The following is a 19,725-nucleotide window of genomic DNA, read 5'->3' on the forward strand; positions in this document are numbered from 1 at the left end:
AATTTGGTCAATTTTCTTAAATCCTCCAAACCGTGACTATCCAGGGTTGGGACCAGGAAGCAGAGTTGTAGTCTTACACACCTCTCTGCAGCTTCTCTCCCCCTGCCATCCCCTCATTGCCCCATCCCCGTGGAGACGGTGCCTGCTCCCAGACTACCAATAACCAGCAAAAATCTAATTAAGCATAAAAATTCAAAAAGAAAAAATAATATAGCACCTTCAACTGCACCACAGACTAAAATAGTTAAATGTGGTCTATTAAACATTAGGTCTCTCTCTTCTAAGTCCCTGTTGGTAAATGATATAATAATTGATCAACATATTGATTTATTCTGCCTAACAGAAACCTGGTTACAGCAGGATGAATATGTTAGTTTAAATGAGTCAACACCCCCGAGTCACACTAACTGTCAGAATGCTCGTAGCACGGGCCGGGGTGGAGGATTAGCAGCAATCTTCCATTCCAGCTTATTAATTAATCCAAAACCCAGACAGAGCTTTAATTCATTTGAAAGCTTGTCTCTTAGTCTTGTCCATCCAAATTGGAAGTCCCAAAAACCAGTTTTATTTGTTACTATCTATCGTCCACCTGGTCGTTACTGTGAGTTTCTCTGTGAATTTTCAGACCTTTTGTCTGACTTAGTGCTTAGCTCAGATAAGATAATTATAGTGGGCGATTTTAACATCCACACAGATACTGAGAATGACAGCCTCAACACTGCATTTAATCTATTATTAGACTCTATTGGCTTCGCTCAAAAAGTAAATGAGTCCACCCACCACTTTAATCATATCTTAGATCTTGTTCTGACTTATGGTATGGAAATAGAAGACTTAACAGTATTCCCTGAAAACTCCCTTCTGTCTGATCATTTCTTAATAACATTTACATTTACTCTGATGGACTACCCAGCAGTGGGGAATAAGTTTCATTACACTAGAAGTCTTTCAGAAAGCGCTGTAACTAGGTTTAAGGATATGATTCTTTCTTTATGTTCTCTAATGCCATATACCAACACAGTGCAGAATAGCTACCTAAACTCTGTAAGGGAGATAGAGTATCTCGTCAATAGTTTTACATCCTCATTGAAGACAACTTTGGATGCTGTAGCTCCTCTGAAAAAGAGAGCTTTAAATCAGAAGTGTCTGACTCCGTGGTATAACTCACAAACTCGTAGCTTAAAGCAGATAACCCGTAAGTTGGAGAGGAAATGGCGTCTCACTAATTTAGAAGATCTTCATTTAGCCTGGAAAAAGAGTCTGTTGCTCTATAAAAAAGCCCTCCGTAAAGCTAGGACATCTTTCTACTCATCACTAATTGAAGAAAATAAGAACAACCCCAGGTTTCTTTTCAGCACTGTAGCCAGGCTGACAAAGAGTCAGAGCTCTATTGAGCTGAGTATTCCATTAACTTTAACTAGTAATGACTTCATGACTTTCTTTGCTAACAAAATTTTAACTATTAGAGAAAAAATTACTCATAACCATCCCAAAGACGTATCGTTATCTTTGGCTGCTTTCAGTGATGCCGGTATTTGGTTAGACTCTTTCTCTCCGATTGTTCTGTCTGAGTTATTCTCATTAGTTACTTCATCCAAACCATCAACATGTTTATTAGACCCCATTCCTACCAGGCTGCTCAAGGAAGCCCTACCATTATTTAATGCTTCGATCTTAAATATGATCAATCTATCTTTGTTAGTTGGCTATGTACCACAGGCTTTTAAGGTGGCAGTAATTAAACCATTACTCAAAAAGCCATCACTTGACCCAGCTATCTTAGCTAATTATAGGCCAATCTCCAACCTTCCTTTTCTCTCAAAAATTCTTGAAAGGGTAGTTGTAAAACAGCTAACTGATCATCTGCAGAGGAATGGTCTATTTGAAGAGTTTCAGTCAGGTTTTAGAATTCATCATAGTACAGAAACAGCATTAGTGAAGGTTACAAATGATCTTCTTATGGCCTCGGACAGTGGACTCATCTCTGTGCTTGTTCTGTTAGATCTCAGTGCTGCTTTTGATACTGTTGACCATAAAATTTTATTACAGAGATTGGAGCATGCTATAGGTATTAAAGGCACTGCACTGCGGTGGTTTGAATCATATTTGTCTAATAGATTACAATTTGTTCATGTAAATGGGGAATCTTCTTCACAGACTAAAGTTAATTATGGAGTTCCACAAGGTTCTGTGCTAGGACCAATTTTATTCACTTTATACATGCTTCCCTTAGGCAGTATTATTAGACGGTATTGCTTAAAATTTCCATTGTTACGCAGATGATACCCAGCTTTATCTATCCATGAAGCCAGAGGACACACACCAATTAGCTAAACTGCAGGATTGTCTTACAGACATAAAGACATGGATGACCTCTAATTTCCTGCTTTTAAACTCAGATAAAACTGAAGTTATTGTACTTGGCCCCACAAATCTTAGAAACATGGTGTCTAACCAGATCCTTACTCTGGATGGCATTACCCTGACCTCTAGTAATACTGTGAGAAATCTTGGAGTCATTTTGATCAGGATATGTCATTCAAAGCGCATATTAAACAAATTTGTAGGACTGCCTTTTTGCATTTACGCAATATCTCTAAAATTAGAAAGGTCTTGTCTCAGAGTGATGCTGAAAAACTAATTCATGCATTTATTTCCTCTAGGCTGGACTATTGTAATTCATTATTATCAGGTTGTCCTAAAAGTTCCCTAAAAAGCCTTCAGTTAATTCAAAATGCTGCAGCTAGAGTGCTGACGGGGACTAGAAGGAGAGAGCATATCTCACCCATATTGGCCTCTCTTCATTGGCTTCCTGTTAATTCTAGAATAGAATTTAAAATTCTTCTTCTTACTTATAAGGTTTTGAATAATCAGGTCCCATCTTATCTTAGGGACCTCGTAGTACCATATTACCCCAATAGAGCGCTTCGCTCTCAGACTGCAGGCTTACTTGTAGTTCCTAGGGTTTGTAAGAGTAGAATGGGAGGCAGAGCCTTCAGCTTTCAGGCTCCTCTCCTGTGGAACCAGCTCCCAATTCAGATCAGGGAGACAGACACCCTCTCTACTTTTAAGATTAGGCTTAAAACTTTCCTTTTTGCTAAAGCTTATAGTTAGGGCTGGATCAGGTGACCCTGAACCATCCCTTAGTTATGCTGCTATAGACGTAGACTGCTGGGGGGTTCCCATGATGCACTGTTTCTTTTTCTTTCTGCTCTGTATGCACCACTCTGCATTTAATCATTAGTGATCGATCTCTGCTCCCCTCCACAGCATGTCTTTTTCCTGGTTCTCTCCCTCAGCCCCAACCAGTCCCAGCAGAAGACTGCCCCTCCCTGAGCCTGGTTCTGCTGGAGGTTTCTTCCTGTTAAAAGGGAGTTTTTCCTTCCCACTGTAGCCAAGTGCTTGCTCACAGGGGGTCGTTTTGACCGTTGGGGTTTTACATAATTATTGTATGGCCTTGCCTTACAATATGAAGCGCCTTGGGGCAACTGATTGTTGTGATTTGGCGCTATATAAAAAAAAAAATTGATTGAATTGATTGATTGATCCTTAAACCTAGTTACAGCGCTTTCTGAAAGACTTCTAGTGTAATGAAACTTATTCCCCACTGCTGGGTAGTCCATCAGAGTAAATGTAAATGTTATTAAGAAATGATCAGACAGAACCGAGTTTTCAGGGAATACTGTTAAGTCTTCTATTTCCATACCATAAGTCAGAACAAGATCTAAGATATGATTAAAGTGGTGGGTGGACTCATTTACTTTTTGAGCAAAGCCAATAGAGTCTAATAATAGATTAAATGCAGTGTTGAGGCTGTCATTCTCAGCATCTGTGTGGATGTTAAAATCGCCCACTATAATTATCTTATCTGAGCTAAGCACTAAGTCAGACAAAAGGTCTGAAAATTCACAGAGAAACTCACAGTAACGACCAGGTGGACGATAGATAAAAACAAATAAAACTGGTTTTTGGGACTTCCAATTTGGATGGACAAGACTAAGAGTCAAGCTTTCAAATGAATTAAAGCTCTGTCTGGGTTTTTGATTAATTAATAAGCTGGAATGGAAGATTGCTGCTAATCCTCCGCCCCGGCCCGTGCTACGAGCATTCTGACAGTTAGTGTGACTCGGGGGTGTTGACTCATTTAAACTAACATATTCATCCTGCTGTAACCAGGTTTCTGTAAGGCAGAATAAATCAATATGTTGATCAATTATTATATCATTTACCAACAGGGACTTAGAAGAGAGAGACCTAATGTTTAATAGACCACATTTAACTGTTTTAGTCTGTGGTGCAGTTGAAGGTGCTATATTATTTTTTCTTTTTGAATTTTTATGCTTAAATAGATTTTTGCTGGTTATTGGTGGTCTGGGAGCAGGCACCATCTCTACGGGGATGGGGTAATGAGGGGATGGCAGGGGGAGAGAAGCTGCAGAGAGGTGTGTAAGACTACAACTCTGCTTCCTGGTCCCAACCCTGGATAGTCACGGTTTGGAGGATTTAAGAAAATTGGCCAGATTTCTAGAAATGAGAGCTGAAAGATGTGACACACTGATTTGTTTGGCCACAGTACATATGTGCACTGTATGATGGTTCAGCACAGCTACCTAGCTATTTTACAGAAGTATGCTACTTCTGGAAAAAGTTAACATAAGGCTTCTTTTTTGCACAGTAAAATTTTAAGTAGCAAAGCTTTAAGTAACATTTGTGAGTGTAACTCCATATTTTAGTGCTTGACAAAGGTTTTTCATAGTAATCCCTTGCCCTTGGCTTGTGATTATATCAGCTATTGATGAATGACGATTCTTGATGCAGTGCTGTCTAAAGGATTGGAAATCATAAGTGTTCATCTTAGGGTTTCACCCTTATCCTTTATGTACTGAAGCTGAAGTTCTGTCAGCTTCCTTTAATTTTCAATTTTTTCAATTTATTTTCATTTATATAGTACCAAATCACAACAGAGTTGCCTCAAGGCTCTTTACACAAGTAAGGTCTAACCTTTCTAACCCCCAGAACAACAGTTGTAAGGAAAAACTCCCTCTGAGGAAGAAACCTCAAGCAGACCACACTCAAAGGAGTGACCCTCTACTTGGGCCATGATACAGACATATATTATAGAACAATTCACAGAAACAATTCACAAAATGAATATACAGGAAATGCTGTTGGTGCACAGGACAGGAGGGTCTCCAGCACAAATAAAACTACCATCTCTGGATGGAGCTGCACCTTAAACAGAGAGAAAAAACAGAATCAGGCATCAGAAAGACAAGAAATACAGTCAAATTTGCCAGCATTAAACAACAAGAAAAACAGGAAATACTAAGGTGATCGCTGGCCACTAGCCCTAACCTTCACTAAAAGACCCAGAATTTAGGTAAAGTTGAGGCCGCGGGACGCTCTGTTTCCTAATAAAATTAATTAAAAGACTAAAAAGCGTAAAACAAAACTATACCAGTATGTTAGCTATACAAAAGGGAAAATAAGTGGGTCTTAAGTCTGGACTTGAAAATCTCCACAGAATCTGACTGTTTTATTGACGCAGGGAGATCATTCCACAGAACAGGGACACTATAAGAGAAAGCTCTATGACCTGCACACTTCTTATTCATCCTAGGGACACAAAGTAGTTCTGCACCCTGAGAACGCAAAGCCCGGCCCGGTACATAAGGTTTAATTAGGTCAGCTAGGTAGGGAGGTGCCAGTCCGTGAACAATTTTATAGACTAGTAGCAGAACCTTAAAATCTGATCTCACTGGAACAGGATGCCAGTGAAGGGATGCCAAAATGGGTGTAACGTGGTCAAACTTTCTGCTTCGTGTCAAAAGTCTGGCTGCAGCATTTTGAACCAGTTGTAGACCCCTAATGCCAGACTGCAGTAAACCAGAAAATAGAACATTGCAGTAGTCCAATCTAGAAGAGATAAATGCATGGATCAGGGTCTCAGCATCAGCCATAGACAGGATGGGATGAATCTTCGCGATATTTCGCAGGTGGAAGAAAGCAGTCCTCGTAATATTTCTAAAATCTAAAACCTTTAATCATTTGATAATATTTTGGAGTGTAGAGGGAGAAAGATACAAATCCTTTCCCATCTTTTTTTGAGTAACATCCAGCCATACACCATTTTCTATACCCGCAATTGAGGCTCAAGGGGGCTGGAGGCTATTCTTTGAGTAACACTGAAAAAAATTCTGTAATTTTCTCACGCTCTTGTCGACAAACTGGAGATCCTCTGCCCATCTTTGCTCCACAGAGACTCATCCTTTCATGGATGCTACTTTTGTACCAAATCATGATTACCATCACCTGTTGACATCTCAAACTTCTAAGCTGCCTTTTTAAAATTCACACTGTATATTAATATTGCAGTTATTTGACTGATTAAAATTTCTTTTAAATTCAATTTTATTTCTACAGGCAAAAAAAAAAAAAAAAAAAGTCAGTATAAAAACATTTAGTAATTTATTCCCGATACTGTGGTGCACTCTGTACCAGTACAACTTTTTCAGTACGTCAGTTTAATTTTAACCAGGTTAGTCCCATTGAGCTCTAGACCTCTCTTGCAATTGCATTCACATAACCTGCATGTCTTTAAATGTGGGGGAAAACCCACAAAAACAGAGGGAGAACATGCAAAATCCACGCAGAAAATCCAGAGGTGGAAATCGAACCCATGACCTTTTTGCTGTGAGGCAACAGTGCTAACCACTAATCCACTGTTTCAAAGCCATTCTTCATTTTCAAAGTTAGATGTCACTGATCTGGCTTCATAAATTGTGTGTGTGTGTGTGTGTGTGTGTGTGTGTGTGTGTGTGTGTGTGCGTGCGTGTGTGCGTGCGTGTGTGTGTGTGTGTGTGTGAGATAAGAGGTCTGGGCTCCGCCTGTTGCTCTCCTGTCCCCGGTCAGAGGCCCCGCCCACTCACACGCGCGCTCTCCCAGCAGGTGAAATGTAGATCAGCAGGTCTGGTGGGAAGCGCAGACACGCGCACGTTCTGGCCGGACGGTGACAGCTACGTGTGTGTGTGTGTGTGTGTGTGTTCCTGACTACGGACTTCTGGACTTGAGGCGGACTTTGTGGATTTTCCCTCCCGTGTCCCGGCTGGAGCTGCCGGGGACGAACGGAGCCGAACTCAGGAAGGAGCGGAAGGGCAGCGGGAGACACCGCGGGGGGACATGCTTCGATACGGACCCGCGCGGATCGTGTCCACCACCACCACAGAGGACTCGGTGGGGTCCTCCAGTGAGGTGAGACAGCTGTTTGTCACCGTGTGACGCCTTTATTTGAACAGTTGTGTGACACAGCAGCAGGACTTTGTGCTACACTTTCACAAGAGAAAGAAAAGTCACATATTAAAACATATCCAACCGTGACGCAACAAATGACAATGTCGCTATAGCAACGGGGACAGTAATATGTGCGTATATGATCTGGAACAGTATCTGCGTGTGATGCGTTTGAGTGGTGCCAGATTAAACAAAGCGCCCATTGTAGGGTTGACGACACGCACACTGTGTGCGTGTTTTTAACCTTCACACGTTTACTTCTGCTGCATTACAAGATTAAAAACAAAACTGTAGGTCTTGTTTTTATTTATGGTAACATGATGTGTTCGCTTGCAGAATATTCTTAATGGTCCTTTTGTTTTTCCTCAGAGGACAATCAGACGGCTCAGGTTAACTTTACACGCTGGAGAAAATGGACACAAGGAGCCAAAACACACAATCTCAGATACAGTAAGTTATAATTGTAACTGTGGCCACCTTCTCATTAACAAGCATGAACTATTTTCAAATTATTTTCCATTATCATTATTATTATTATTATTATTATAAAACACACATAAAAACAAGGTAATACTGAGATTTTTGTGTGTTTTTATTGTCTAGACCTTGAAAGATGTGTGTGTGTGTGTGATGCAGCATGCAGATCTGTTTCACATTTACTTGAAAGCCGAGCTCTGACGTTAAATCTATGGCATGCGTTACAAAATATTTCAGCCATTTTTCATTTTGAGGTGGCCTTATGACGTTTAAATGAATAATAGACAAACAAAGCATGTCTGTATAAAACTGTTTGCTGACTTTTAAGTTGCAGCAGTTGCACAGAGGTGTGTTGTGCACACGCTTCAGGCTGTTTGCTGTAGCAGGTTCTGTTTGTGTTCACCATCTGAAGCCCATGCAGCTGACAGAGTGAGAGATCAGGAGGTGTTGGTATGGCACAGAAACATAGTGGCATGCTCTGTGTGAATCTTGGTCAGTGGTATCAGTTCACCTCCACACACTGATAACACACCACTGTAATGTGTAAATGTATTTCTCTTTGGCAGGGTGTGGCCGCAATGCTGTGATCCACAATTAGCATATAGTACTGGGTGTGTGATGGTGATGATATCACCACATTCCTCACAAAAAAGAATGCCTCTGGCAAAAACGTATTGCAAAATAAAGCATGCTAAAAGGTACTGCACTTCTTATTTTCTAAATGTTACAACTCTAATTTATAAAAAATAGCACAATGCTAAAATACCCTCGGCCATATGAGCATTGTCTTCTTCATAATTTGCAGTTGTTTAATTGGTATCCCAGTGTAACGTGTGTGTGTGTGTGTGTGTGTGTGTGTGTGTGTGTGTGTGTGTGTGTGTGTGTGTGTGTGTGTGTGTGTGTGTGTGTGTGTGTGTGTGTGTCTGTCTGTGTATACAGTTGTGTGCAAAGGTTTGGGCACCTCTGATAATTTTCATGATTTTCATTTATAAATCATTGGTTGTCTGGATCAGAAATTTCAGTTAAATATATCATATAGCAGACAAACACTCTGATATTTCAGAAGTGAAATGAAGTTTCTAGTATTTACAGAAAGTGTGCAATATGTAATTATTTAAACAAAATTGGGCAGGTGCATAAATTTGGGCACCCTTGTCATTTTATTGGTTTGAATACATTTAGCACTAATTATTGGAACGCAAAATTGGTTTGGTAAGCTCATTGACCCTTGACCTCCTTACACAGGTGAATCCAATCATGAGAAAGGGTATTTAAAGTGGAGATGACACTTAAAGACAGCATAGTCTTATTACATGTAACAAAGGTTATATGATTCGGTCAACCTAAGCGTTTTGGGAAAATGGAAGCAGTTCTCCCGTTATATACAACATTTGAACGTCCCGCCACTGAAAAATGTGCACGCCCCATGACTAGCTTCCTGCTGTGCACCAAGCCTGAAATACGTTACTGCGTGTAGACCGTATCTGCGTGCCTGGTGACTGTTGTTTACACTTTTTTAGTGGCAGAAACTTTGATTAAACACAGCTCTCAGGGACGTGTTTGTTGATATGCCTGACCAGTGTGTTGCAGCATATTGCACAAACACAAGGGCGAAAGGTTTTAGCCTTTTCAAGTCCAGGCAGATTGATCGAAAGCTGCGGTGTTGTGCGATGCACGAAATGTCAGGCTGCTGCTCACTCCACTCGCACACACGCATTTGCTCCCGACAGCAGACACTTTCCTCTACCGTCTCCATGTTCTCACCGCTCACAGGAACACCTAAAATGTCATTCCCAAATAATATGTTTACAATAATCTTGAAATGGTCAAGGAACCTTTTAAAAATATCAGTGCAGTACGTAGTAAACACGGCGGCGGCATGTTCACTGTTGTTTTTGGCGATCTTTTTCAAAACCTTCGCCGTTTATTTCTTATTCTTTTGTGCAAATAACGTAACTAAACACAGATGAATGCAATGCCAGGCACTCGAAAATGGCAAAAACTCGAAGGTAATGGCGGTGGTCCGCAAGTAGTAGCTACACTATCGCAGCTCCGGAACAATAACAAAGGCAGTAAAGAGGCGCTAGAATCGAAAATGCTGTAATTATAGTGTTATAAACAGCAGCAACAAAAATCAAAGCCTACCTTACCATTCCGTATTCTGAAGCCTTTCAAAATCCATCGGAATTGGCACATCTCTTGCCTCTGCTTCGGCTCCGCCATAAACACTGTCGGCATTATTTTCGCTGCCAGAATGCTCCTGGTTTAAATGTTCGTCCGAAAGATACGGCTCCAATCTGCGACATCCTCAGGATCCGAGTCTCGATTTCCTCACAGAAATAATCCACACTTGAAGAGTCGGAAAAGTTCTTCATCTCGTCAGTGTCCATGCGGAGGTCTATCTGTTCCTGTTGTCAATCGAACAGACAAAGACGGGACTCTACACATTGTGACGTCATGGCATCACGTGACCGCTGATGGAACGCTGCCAGCGCGCTTTCCAAGAAACACACTTTTGAGAAGCTGTACAAACTTTATTTCTCAGTGATAATAATTAAAACCATTTTCAACTTACTATACTGTATGTATATTTTGATATTTATATCAGTTTTACCTAATTTTTTAGGTGTCATATCCACTTTAAGGTGGCCATTTGCAAATGTTTCTCCTCTTTACATCTCTTCTAATGAGTGGCAAGCAATTCTCAAATGACCTGAAAGCAAAGATTGTTCAACATCATGGTTTAGGGGAAGGATACAAAAAGCTATCTCAGAGATTTCAGCTGTCAGTTTCCACTCTGAGGAACATAGTGAGGAAATGGAAGACCACAGCACAGTACTAGTTAAGGCCCGAAGTGGCAGACCAAGAAAAATCTCAGATAAGTTGAAGCGAAGGATGGTGAGAACAGTCATAGCAACCCACAGACCTGCTCCAAAGGCCTGCAACATGATCTCGCTGCAGATAGTGTCTCTGTGCATCGTTCAACTATACAGTGCACTTTGCACAAGGAGATGCTGTATGATGCTGTAATGCAGAGGAAGCCGTTTCTGCATACACGCTGTAAACAGAGTCGCTTGAGGTATGCTAAAGCACATTTGGACAACCCAGCTTCATTTTGGAATAAGGTGCTGTGGACTGATGAAACTAACATTGAGTTATTTGGACATAACAAGGGGCGGTATGCATGGCAGAAAAATGCATGTGACCTGCTATTCAGCCATGGTAATTCAAACTCCAATAGTGTATCTTAAAGTTGCTGCAGTTAAAAAGCTTGTAGTTGGATCTCAGGATTGAGCTGACGGCCCCCGAAAGGCGAGCTGCCATCTGTCCCAGCTCCTGCCCCGTGGCACCCCCTTGATGCGCTTAACTGAGTGTCCCGCAGGGTCCAGAGTATTTTTAGGACTTTATTAGAGCAAAACAGAACAAAGGAATACAGTGACAACTCTCAGTGTCTATAATAAAGAATCAGAAGTAACAATGAAGCAATGATGAAACTATAATCTGCATTACATCATTTCCTCAATGAGTCGGGTGGATTGTGTCCATTATAATGCAGATTGAAGCGTTTACTTTGAAAATTAGAGTGTTCAAAGCAGGCCTATAGTCACCTGAATACCCCAACTACGAATAATGGAATAGGATTGCGGTTCTATTTTGTGGGTTTTCTTCTCTTTACTGGGGCCATGATTAAGAGGGACGGCCGGGGGCATTCATATTGTGCCGCTAGTGGTGAAATTCTTGGACCAAGGATGTTTTCATTTATCAAGAATGAAAGTCAAAGGTTTGAAGACAATCAGATACTGTCGTAGTTCCGACCATAAGCGAGGCCAACTAGTGATCCGGTGGCGTTATTCCCATGACCCGCCGGGCAGCGTCTGGGAAGATGGGGGAGACAGAAGGGCTACCTGTGGCTTACTTTGACTCAACACAGGAAACCTCACCCGGCCTGGACATAGAAAGGATGGACAGATTGATAACTCTTTGGCTCCCATCGGCTCCTGATGGTGTTTATTCTCATCGTTTTTTTGTTGGTGGAGCAATTTGTCTGGTTAATTCCGATAACGAGCGAGACTCCAGCATGCTAAGTAGTTATGCTGTCAAGTGCGGTCCTGCGTGAGCTTCTTACAGGGAAAGTGGCATTCAGCCACATGAGATTGAGCAATAACATGGGTAATTGTGGCAGTAGTGAAGAAGAAAGCAGACATGCAAGCTCCATCCGTATTGTTTAAGCTTGCAGCAAACTGTTGTTTGGGCCCTATGACCATTGTCCCGGAGATGCTATAGGCTTTCCCAGGCGTGCACACTCATAACTGTGAGATGGCTTATGGAGTTTGCAGCTAACTAGACCAGCCTGTAACATCACCACTCTAACATCCACAAAAAGGCTTATAAATCACTTCAGAGGTGTTATCAGGTTCCAAAAAGAGTGTTTTCAGCTTTAGAAGTGATTATTTTTTGCTAGCTTTATGTGTGACTGATGTTTTGTGACTGACGTTACAGTATATCACTCTATATTTAAAGTTACGAGAAACACATTTCTGCTAATAAAACAATGTACTTTGCCTGTCAATTGCCATATTCTAATTTAACAGCTTAATAATAGGTTATGTTGGTATTTTTATGATTTCTCGGCCAAAGCAGGTGCAGGTCTGGCAACCAATTTCTCACTTCAAGTGAGGTGTGCAATGTTCTAATTAACACAAAACAATATATTTATGTAACGCTTCTACAGAGGATGAAAAATCAGTTTATGCAATAGATAGAAAGTGAGCCCAAATCATTCACATTTTGATGGGAGAAAAACATGAAAAAATAAACCTTCTTTGACATGGTATAGCTAACTTTCACCGCATCATTGTAACTGAAAATACTTTCTTTCTGCACGTGAAAATTTGCTCTTACAATTTCAAACACCATTCTCCCCAATTTTTTGGCCTTTGAGCTTCTACAACATGGGATTGCCCAACTGTGAAGGGTGCAACATTTTCCTGTTGCATCCTCATTCACAGCTTCATGCTGGGGTGGAGGAGAGAAGGATTGGAAAGTAGGAAAATAGATCATATGTAGGCTCTGGTTTCCAAGTGCCTTCTGTCAAACTGCAGCTGAAATTTTGCATGTTGTGTTTTTCTTTCTTTTTTTTTTTTTTTGCATAAAAGAGCATGAAAAATTTGGTTGGCGATCCTGGGTGGGGCATTGGCCCTCTCCCTTTATGGGGTGCTGGGGCTGTGGTTGGTGTCCTGCATCTAGTGCTTGTGGGGCTGCTTCACTCCCATGTGTGTAGTTTAGGTGCACTCTGTTGTTTGGCGGCTGGTCTGTAGTACCCGCGACTTCTTCTCACCTTCAGGTGGGGCACAGTACTGGTCCTGTGATTGCGCATGCCTTCTCTCGCAGGGGCTCTCCAGGGCTTGCTGTGGCTGCACCATGTGGACCATGGACCGTGTCCAAATGTACACTCGTATAACTCACACCCTCACATATATTTCCGCTACCACCCCGACCACCTCCTCTATCAAGCATGACCTGTCTTTGGTCTCTGTCCCGTCTCCCCTGCCCTTGTTTGTGTCTTTGCTGCTTTTACAAGCACGATCTGGGTTTGCACTTTTACAGTCTTTGTCTTTGTCACTGTATGTTTTGTGGTCAGGTCAGCCACAGTCAAATACCGTTTATGTATAAGAAGTTGTTACAGTTCCGTTGTAATGAATTCTTCATTAGTACCTGTTTTTTTTCTTGGTCATAATAACACTAACAACTGCCTACTTGATCCATACATTAAATTATTACCTTGAAAGAATAACATCTGTCTTCTAAATGGAATATAAATTAACTAGCGTGTTGCCTGTGAGGATCCACAGGCTCCAGATTGGGTAGTGTTTATAAAATAGGTAGCTGACATTTTTCAAGGGTGGTAATATCAATCAATCAATCAATCAAAGTTTATTTATATAGCCCTTTCTACAGCCCAGAGGGTGACCAAAGTGCTTCAGTCAGATAAAAACATGACTGACACGTTAGCATGTCTGTGGCTTTAAAACTTGTTTTTAAGTTATAAAATACATCTATCAACTGTTTCAGAAGACCATAACAGGTCAGTTTAACATAAAAAAGGTAAATATTACTCACAGACATATGCTCTTTAGGATTTTAGCGGGGAAAAATTAAGATAAAGTGAAATAAAACAAAAAACCAACGAAGCAGCAGATCGAAGCACTGCTTCATTGATTCAAAGTTCAATGCAAAGCTGTGCTGCAGAAACAGTTGATTATATGGAAGAAACGAAACATATGCGGTAAAACAAAGTTATTTAGCAACTAACCGATGACTAAATTAGTTGACAACTATTTTAATAATCGATTTTAATCGATTAACTCGATTAGTTGTTTCAGCTCTACTAAACACCTCTCCTCTTTCTGTCAGATCCCATTTGGGATGTGTGTGTTTTTTGTGCTCCCCCACCACCACCACCACCATGCTCTGGGTCCTGGGTATATAGTACCCTTTACCCCCCAGTCCAACGCCCCTGGCCAGAATTCTTGCTGGTTGGTAGGTGATCAAATACTTATTTCATGCAATAAAATGCAAATGAATTATTTAAAATTCAGAAAATGTGATGTTCTGAAATTTTATTTCAGATTCTGTCTCTCACAGTTGAAGTGTACCTACTAGGCATGTGCAGATTAATCGATACGAATCGGTATCTAGATACAAATGTGTGCAATGCAAGTGCATCGATTCATTCATTGTGCATTGATTCAATTGAGGGGTGAAATTGTGATGTATCGCTCACTGCCTGCTTGCATTGATTTTTTTCCAAGGCACATTGAATGCACCACGGATGGAAGTCAGAAAGCACATTTCTACCGCAACAAATATGCAGGTCCACGAGAACTGCAGCAAGCTGTTGGAAGATGTTTTTGATGCACCTAAAATGTTTAAACCAGATGTTTGGAACTACTTTGGCTTTTTAAAAAAGATGGGAAATTTGACAAGATGCAGGTCGTTTGGAATGCTGTGGCCGCCACTCCTCCCCCTATCTCAGATATTCGTCTGAGGCAGATTGTAAATCAAGCTTCAGCAAAACTGATGCAAAAGTATTTCAAATGTCTTGCCAAGGTGGTAGTCTGTCAATGAGTGACTCACTTCAAGTCACTCATTGAGAGTGATGTTGTCTTACTGTTTACTGTATTGTTTAAGTTCTGACAGTGTGATGAAGCAGGTTCCATATACGAGGGAACTGATTCCTGTTCCTTAATGTTGAATCTGGTAAATTTGCTGCTTATAAGGAGTAAAACCAATCCTCTGCTTCCACCTCTGAATACCATAGTACCGTAATGAATTGCAGCTTCTTATTTTCCATTTATATTTTTGGTATAGTTTTTTTGCATCATGTTGAATCGCATCATGAGGAATTGAATTGCCGTCAAATACATATCAAATCGCATCGAATCAGGAACAGGGGTGAATCGTATCGTCATGTATCGCTATATGTATCATACTGCTGATAGTGTATCAAGGTGCATATTGAGTCATTGTCAGTGATGAGATTCACATGCCTAGTACCTATGATAAAAATTACAGACCTTTTCATTCTTTGAAGGTCGCAAAACTTGCAAAATCGACAGTGGATCAAACACTTATTTGCCTCACTGTATGTGATTTTTTTTAAACAAATTTGCATAAATAAAATAAATTTTATATATATATATATATATATATATATATATATATATATATATTGTTCCGCATTGAACAAAATTAATTTCACCCATTTTGGAATAAGAATAGAATAAAATTGTTATGTTTCGGACGCGGTCGGAGCACCGACCCAGCGTTTGAAAGGACCCAGCATAAAATAAGCAGAGCACGGTTCAAAGGATAACAGAATTTAATAAACATAACAGTGAGTGACGTGCTAAACAACTAAAAAGTCCGCGGTCTGGTGAGGTGGAAACACGGCTTGCTCTCAACAGCGCAAACGGTCCGGAGCCACAGCAGTTCGGACCCAGGGACCCCGCCGACACCCCCCAGGTGGCCGCGACAAACCGAGTCTGTGAAGAAAGAAAACATGGAGGTGAGTCCAACTCCACACAGAGAGACACAACTCAAAGGTGCACGCAATCAGCAAACACTTCCTGGCTTAAATCTATACATCAGCTTCTCACCCTGCAGGCACGGAACAACTCAGTTCAAATCTCCACTGCAGCAGAAGCTGATTAGACAATTAGCATAACGTGACAGCTCAATAACACAAGGTGTGAGGGACACCAAATCCACTGTCATTACGTCATAAAAGTCACCAAAACCAAATTACCTCAGAAAGTGTGCTGAAGAGCGTGAGACCTCACCCAATCCTCCTTCACAGACTGTGGCGTCAAACCTGGAGCGGTCTCTGCGTCCGTGATGGTGAGATTGTTCTCCTGACGTCGATCTCACACGTCTGCTCACAAGGTCGAGTCTCTGGCAAGCACACACTGTGCATTCAAGGTTTAAATGCAGCAATCTCTGATTAAGACAAAATACACCACAGCTGTGAGTCCTGATGACCTGCATGTGAAAACAAGCCTCAGGTGTTTAGGGTGAGGTCCTAATGCTCAGCCACTCAGTCCTGAATGCATACCACCTGGTGGGAGAAACAGAAAACAAAAACCAAGCCAGCCAAACACCCCAGCCCACAACAAAAATATATATCCGCATTGAAGAAAAATTAATTTCACCCATTTTGGAATAAGAATAGAATAAAATATATATCCGCATTGAAGAAAAATTAATTTCACCCATTTTGGAATAAGAATAGAATAAAATAGAGCAGGGTTCACGAACCCTATTCTTGAGGGCACTTACCCTGCATGTTTTCTAACTCTCTCTGTTCCACTCCCAGGCATTTAACTCTGTCCGGTGTTCTCAGCCAATCAAGAGCTGGAGAACACCAATTTTTAAAAAATCAGATGTGACTTGAATAGGTAGATGTGGAAAACATGCAGGACAGTTGCTCTCCAGGAACAGGGTTGGTGACCCCTGAAATACAGTCTTTATTGTCATTGCACATATATATACATACATACATACATACAAACAAACAACAAAATTTGTCCTCTTCATTTAACTCATCCTAATTACAGTTAGACACAACCCAACCACTAGGAGCAGTGGGCAGGCAGAGTCCAGCGCCTAGGGACCGACTCCAGGTGCAGACGCTGCCTTGGTCAGGGGCAGAGAAAGGAGCAGACCCTAAATAAGCATGCTTTTGATTGAGGGAGGAAACCGGAGTGCCCAGAGGAAACCCACACAGACACGGGGAGAACATGCAAACTCCACACAGAAAGACTGGGAATCAATCCCACAACATTCTTGCTGTGAGGCACCAGTGTTAGCCACTAAGTCACATAACAAAATGTGGAAAAAGTCCTTTCAAATCCAGGGTGTACCCCGTCTTGTGCCCTATGACTGCTGGGACATGCTTCAGTACCCCCGTGATCCTTAATTGGAGTGTACGAGTATAGAAGATGGGTGGATGTACTTTATTTTCTCGACAATATGTCATATCAGAGTATTAGTTGCATCTGTCCAAAACTGTGTAATGAAGTGGAATACCACATAAGTCACACCTGTCTATAAATTGCGTTTAGTCTTAAAACATGGTGCTACTGCTTCACGCAATAAGAAGTAAAATTAACCCCTTAACGCCCATCGTTGCATATATGCTACAATCTCTGACTCAAATATGCAACTTACCAAATTGGCCTGTATGCCTGTTGTCGCAAATTTGCAACATACCATCATTATTATAACATTATAACATAAAGTCATTACCAGAATACCCAATATTACTGTCTAGTTTTTGTGCAAAAGTGAAATTAATAATCTCAACATTATTTACCATCTACTTAAAGGCAAAAACACACACAAAACATTTTTTTATATACAGCTATATAAATTCAGGCGTTAAGGGGTTAATGTAGTTGGCACATTATTTATTTCTAATGCATATGTTGCATTAACAAGCATAAGCGTTGTATGTAAATGTTTACCTGATTTAATGGAATGAAACATTTTAAAACTATACACTTTTAAGAGATTATAATTAGCCTTACCTTAGCCTAGCCATCTTCCTTGTTGCTGTTCCAGCTGTCAGAGTCTAAACAAGTGGAGTACAGAGTAGTATGGTGGCTATGCTGTTCCCTCTCTTTATTCAAGGGCATGGTCTTTCAGTTTGAGAGCATGATTTATTAATTTCACTTGTTCTCTAAGACCAGGGGTGGGCAATCATGTGCCATGAAGGGCCAAGACACTGCAGGTTTCCCTTTCTACCAGTCACCTTAGCAGATGATTTCACTGATGTTCAGATGTCTCAGCAGGTGATTTCATTGATGTTCAGGTGTTTATATTCAGGGGAGAAGCTTGTCAGCAAACCCACCTGCTGAGGTGATTGGCTGCAAGAAAAACCTGCATTGTCTTGGCCCTTGTTGCCCACCCTTGTCTAAGACCCAAGATGTCCTTCTTATTCAAATCTTCCTCTTGGTTTACAGCAAAAATGGTGTATTACTGCCACCTTGTGTTCTGGAGTGTGGATCAGACATGAACTTCTTCAGATCAGTATACAGAAGTAGCTTATCATGCTAGACTGCTCAGAAAAAAGTTACCTTCTGTAAATACTAGATGTTACCTGATTAGCTGAACTGTACCACTGCAAATAAAATGGACTCTGTCTTACCTAAATGTGGGGGCAGTTTATCTATTATCCATTCTCTGAAAGATTTGAGATGATAGTTTATGCTGAATCTCTCTGATATCTTTGCCAGGTTGGAAATAATCAAGTCATTCATTTTAATTCAGTCATGTGTTCTAAAGGTAAATGACGCCGTATGAACTGCTTTGCAGTTCACTGACACACAGGCCTTGTTGAGGCTTTTCGGACAGTGGTGTAATTCAGGTGTGCCACGATAAAACAAAAGCAGGCCTGTGTACTCGGCATGCAATTCCTTCCACAAGAATGATTCCAGAAAGAAAAGGAGAAACTCAAATATTAGTATTGTAATTTTGAATGCTGAACAGGATTGTTGTGTGGTGCTGTCAGAGAATCCAGCTGCAGAGTTAAAACATGACAATGGCCGACCGGCTCTCCCACCTGCTGGATTTGACAGCCGCCTTTTAGTGTTTCTCAGCAGAAAAGCAGAAAAATGTGTGTAAATGAAGTGGTGGAGAAATGTGAAGTATGAGCCTGTCCATGAGACAACACTGGAGTCTTTGTGTCTTTGCGTTCTTATCTCCACTGAATGTGGATACCGACGCTTTTTTCTCTGCTGGAATTCCTCAGTGCCCAGTTGGAGAGTGTAAAAGGTGTTAGAAGTAGTTTGATCATCTTCTTTTGAAGAGAAAATACAGCTCAGCTATCTGTCTAAACTTTGTTTGTGGGATGGAAGAAGTGCGTGCATGCCTCTGCCATAGTTGATTTGTGTGTGTGTGTGTGTGTTTGGGTGCGGAACCAAAATACGCTGAGAGTAAAACATGCCTCCACAAACAATGTTCATTCTGATCACATGCATCCAGATTATTTTCTAGATCTGCACCACACTGGCCATGATTACACTATAAACACATTATATACACTACTCACATTTATTAAAGGAGTGGGTAAAAATTTTAGGTTATGTTATATAATTGCAAGTGAATGGACATAATTGTGCATACATTTGTTTGTTTTGATACTTATGAGTATTCTTGAGTGGTTTGGCAGTTTTTCTTGTGATTAAAATCCACAAAATAACCCAAATCAATAAGGGTGTAACGTAACATGTATTTGTATCGAACCGTTTCGCTACGGGACGTTCAGTTTAGTACATGGCTGTGCACGGGTGAGTTTGCATTGCATGTGTTTACATTCAGTGTTGCCAATTTAGCGACTTTCTCGCTAAATCTGACGACTTTCCAAACCCTCTTGACGACTTATTTTCTCAGAAGTGA

The 19,725-nt window shown here is 40.9% G+C and overlaps 1 protein-coding gene across 4 annotated transcripts in view; it reads left to right on the plus strand.

Annotated features, from left to right (window-relative positions):
* Positions 1–6,952: 6,952 nt before the first annotated feature.
* The window catches only part of myzap (myocardial zonula adherens protein), a 31,561-nt gene continuing 18,788 nt past the window's right edge, over positions 6,953–19,725 (plus strand). For 3 of the 4 annotated variants that reach the window (XM_034189997.1, XM_034190013.1, XM_034190004.1), the window contains exons 1-2: positions 6,954–7,251; positions 7,660–7,740. In XM_034189997.1, coding sequence (XP_034045888.1) covers positions 7,180–7,251; positions 7,660–7,740 — 153 coding nt within the window. In that variant the 5' untranslated portion in view covers positions 6,954–7,179. Of the gene's footprint in view, positions 7,252–7,659; positions 7,741–19,725 lie in introns of all 4 variants that reach the window. The other variant, XM_034190019.1, reaches the window with a different exon arrangement.

The sequence above is a fragment of the Thalassophryne amazonica genome, chromosome 2 (genome assembly GCF_902500255.1).
Source record: "Thalassophryne amazonica chromosome 2, fThaAma1.1, whole genome shotgun sequence".
NCBI lineage: Eukaryota > Metazoa > Chordata > Actinopteri > Batrachoidiformes > Batrachoididae > Thalassophryne > Thalassophryne amazonica.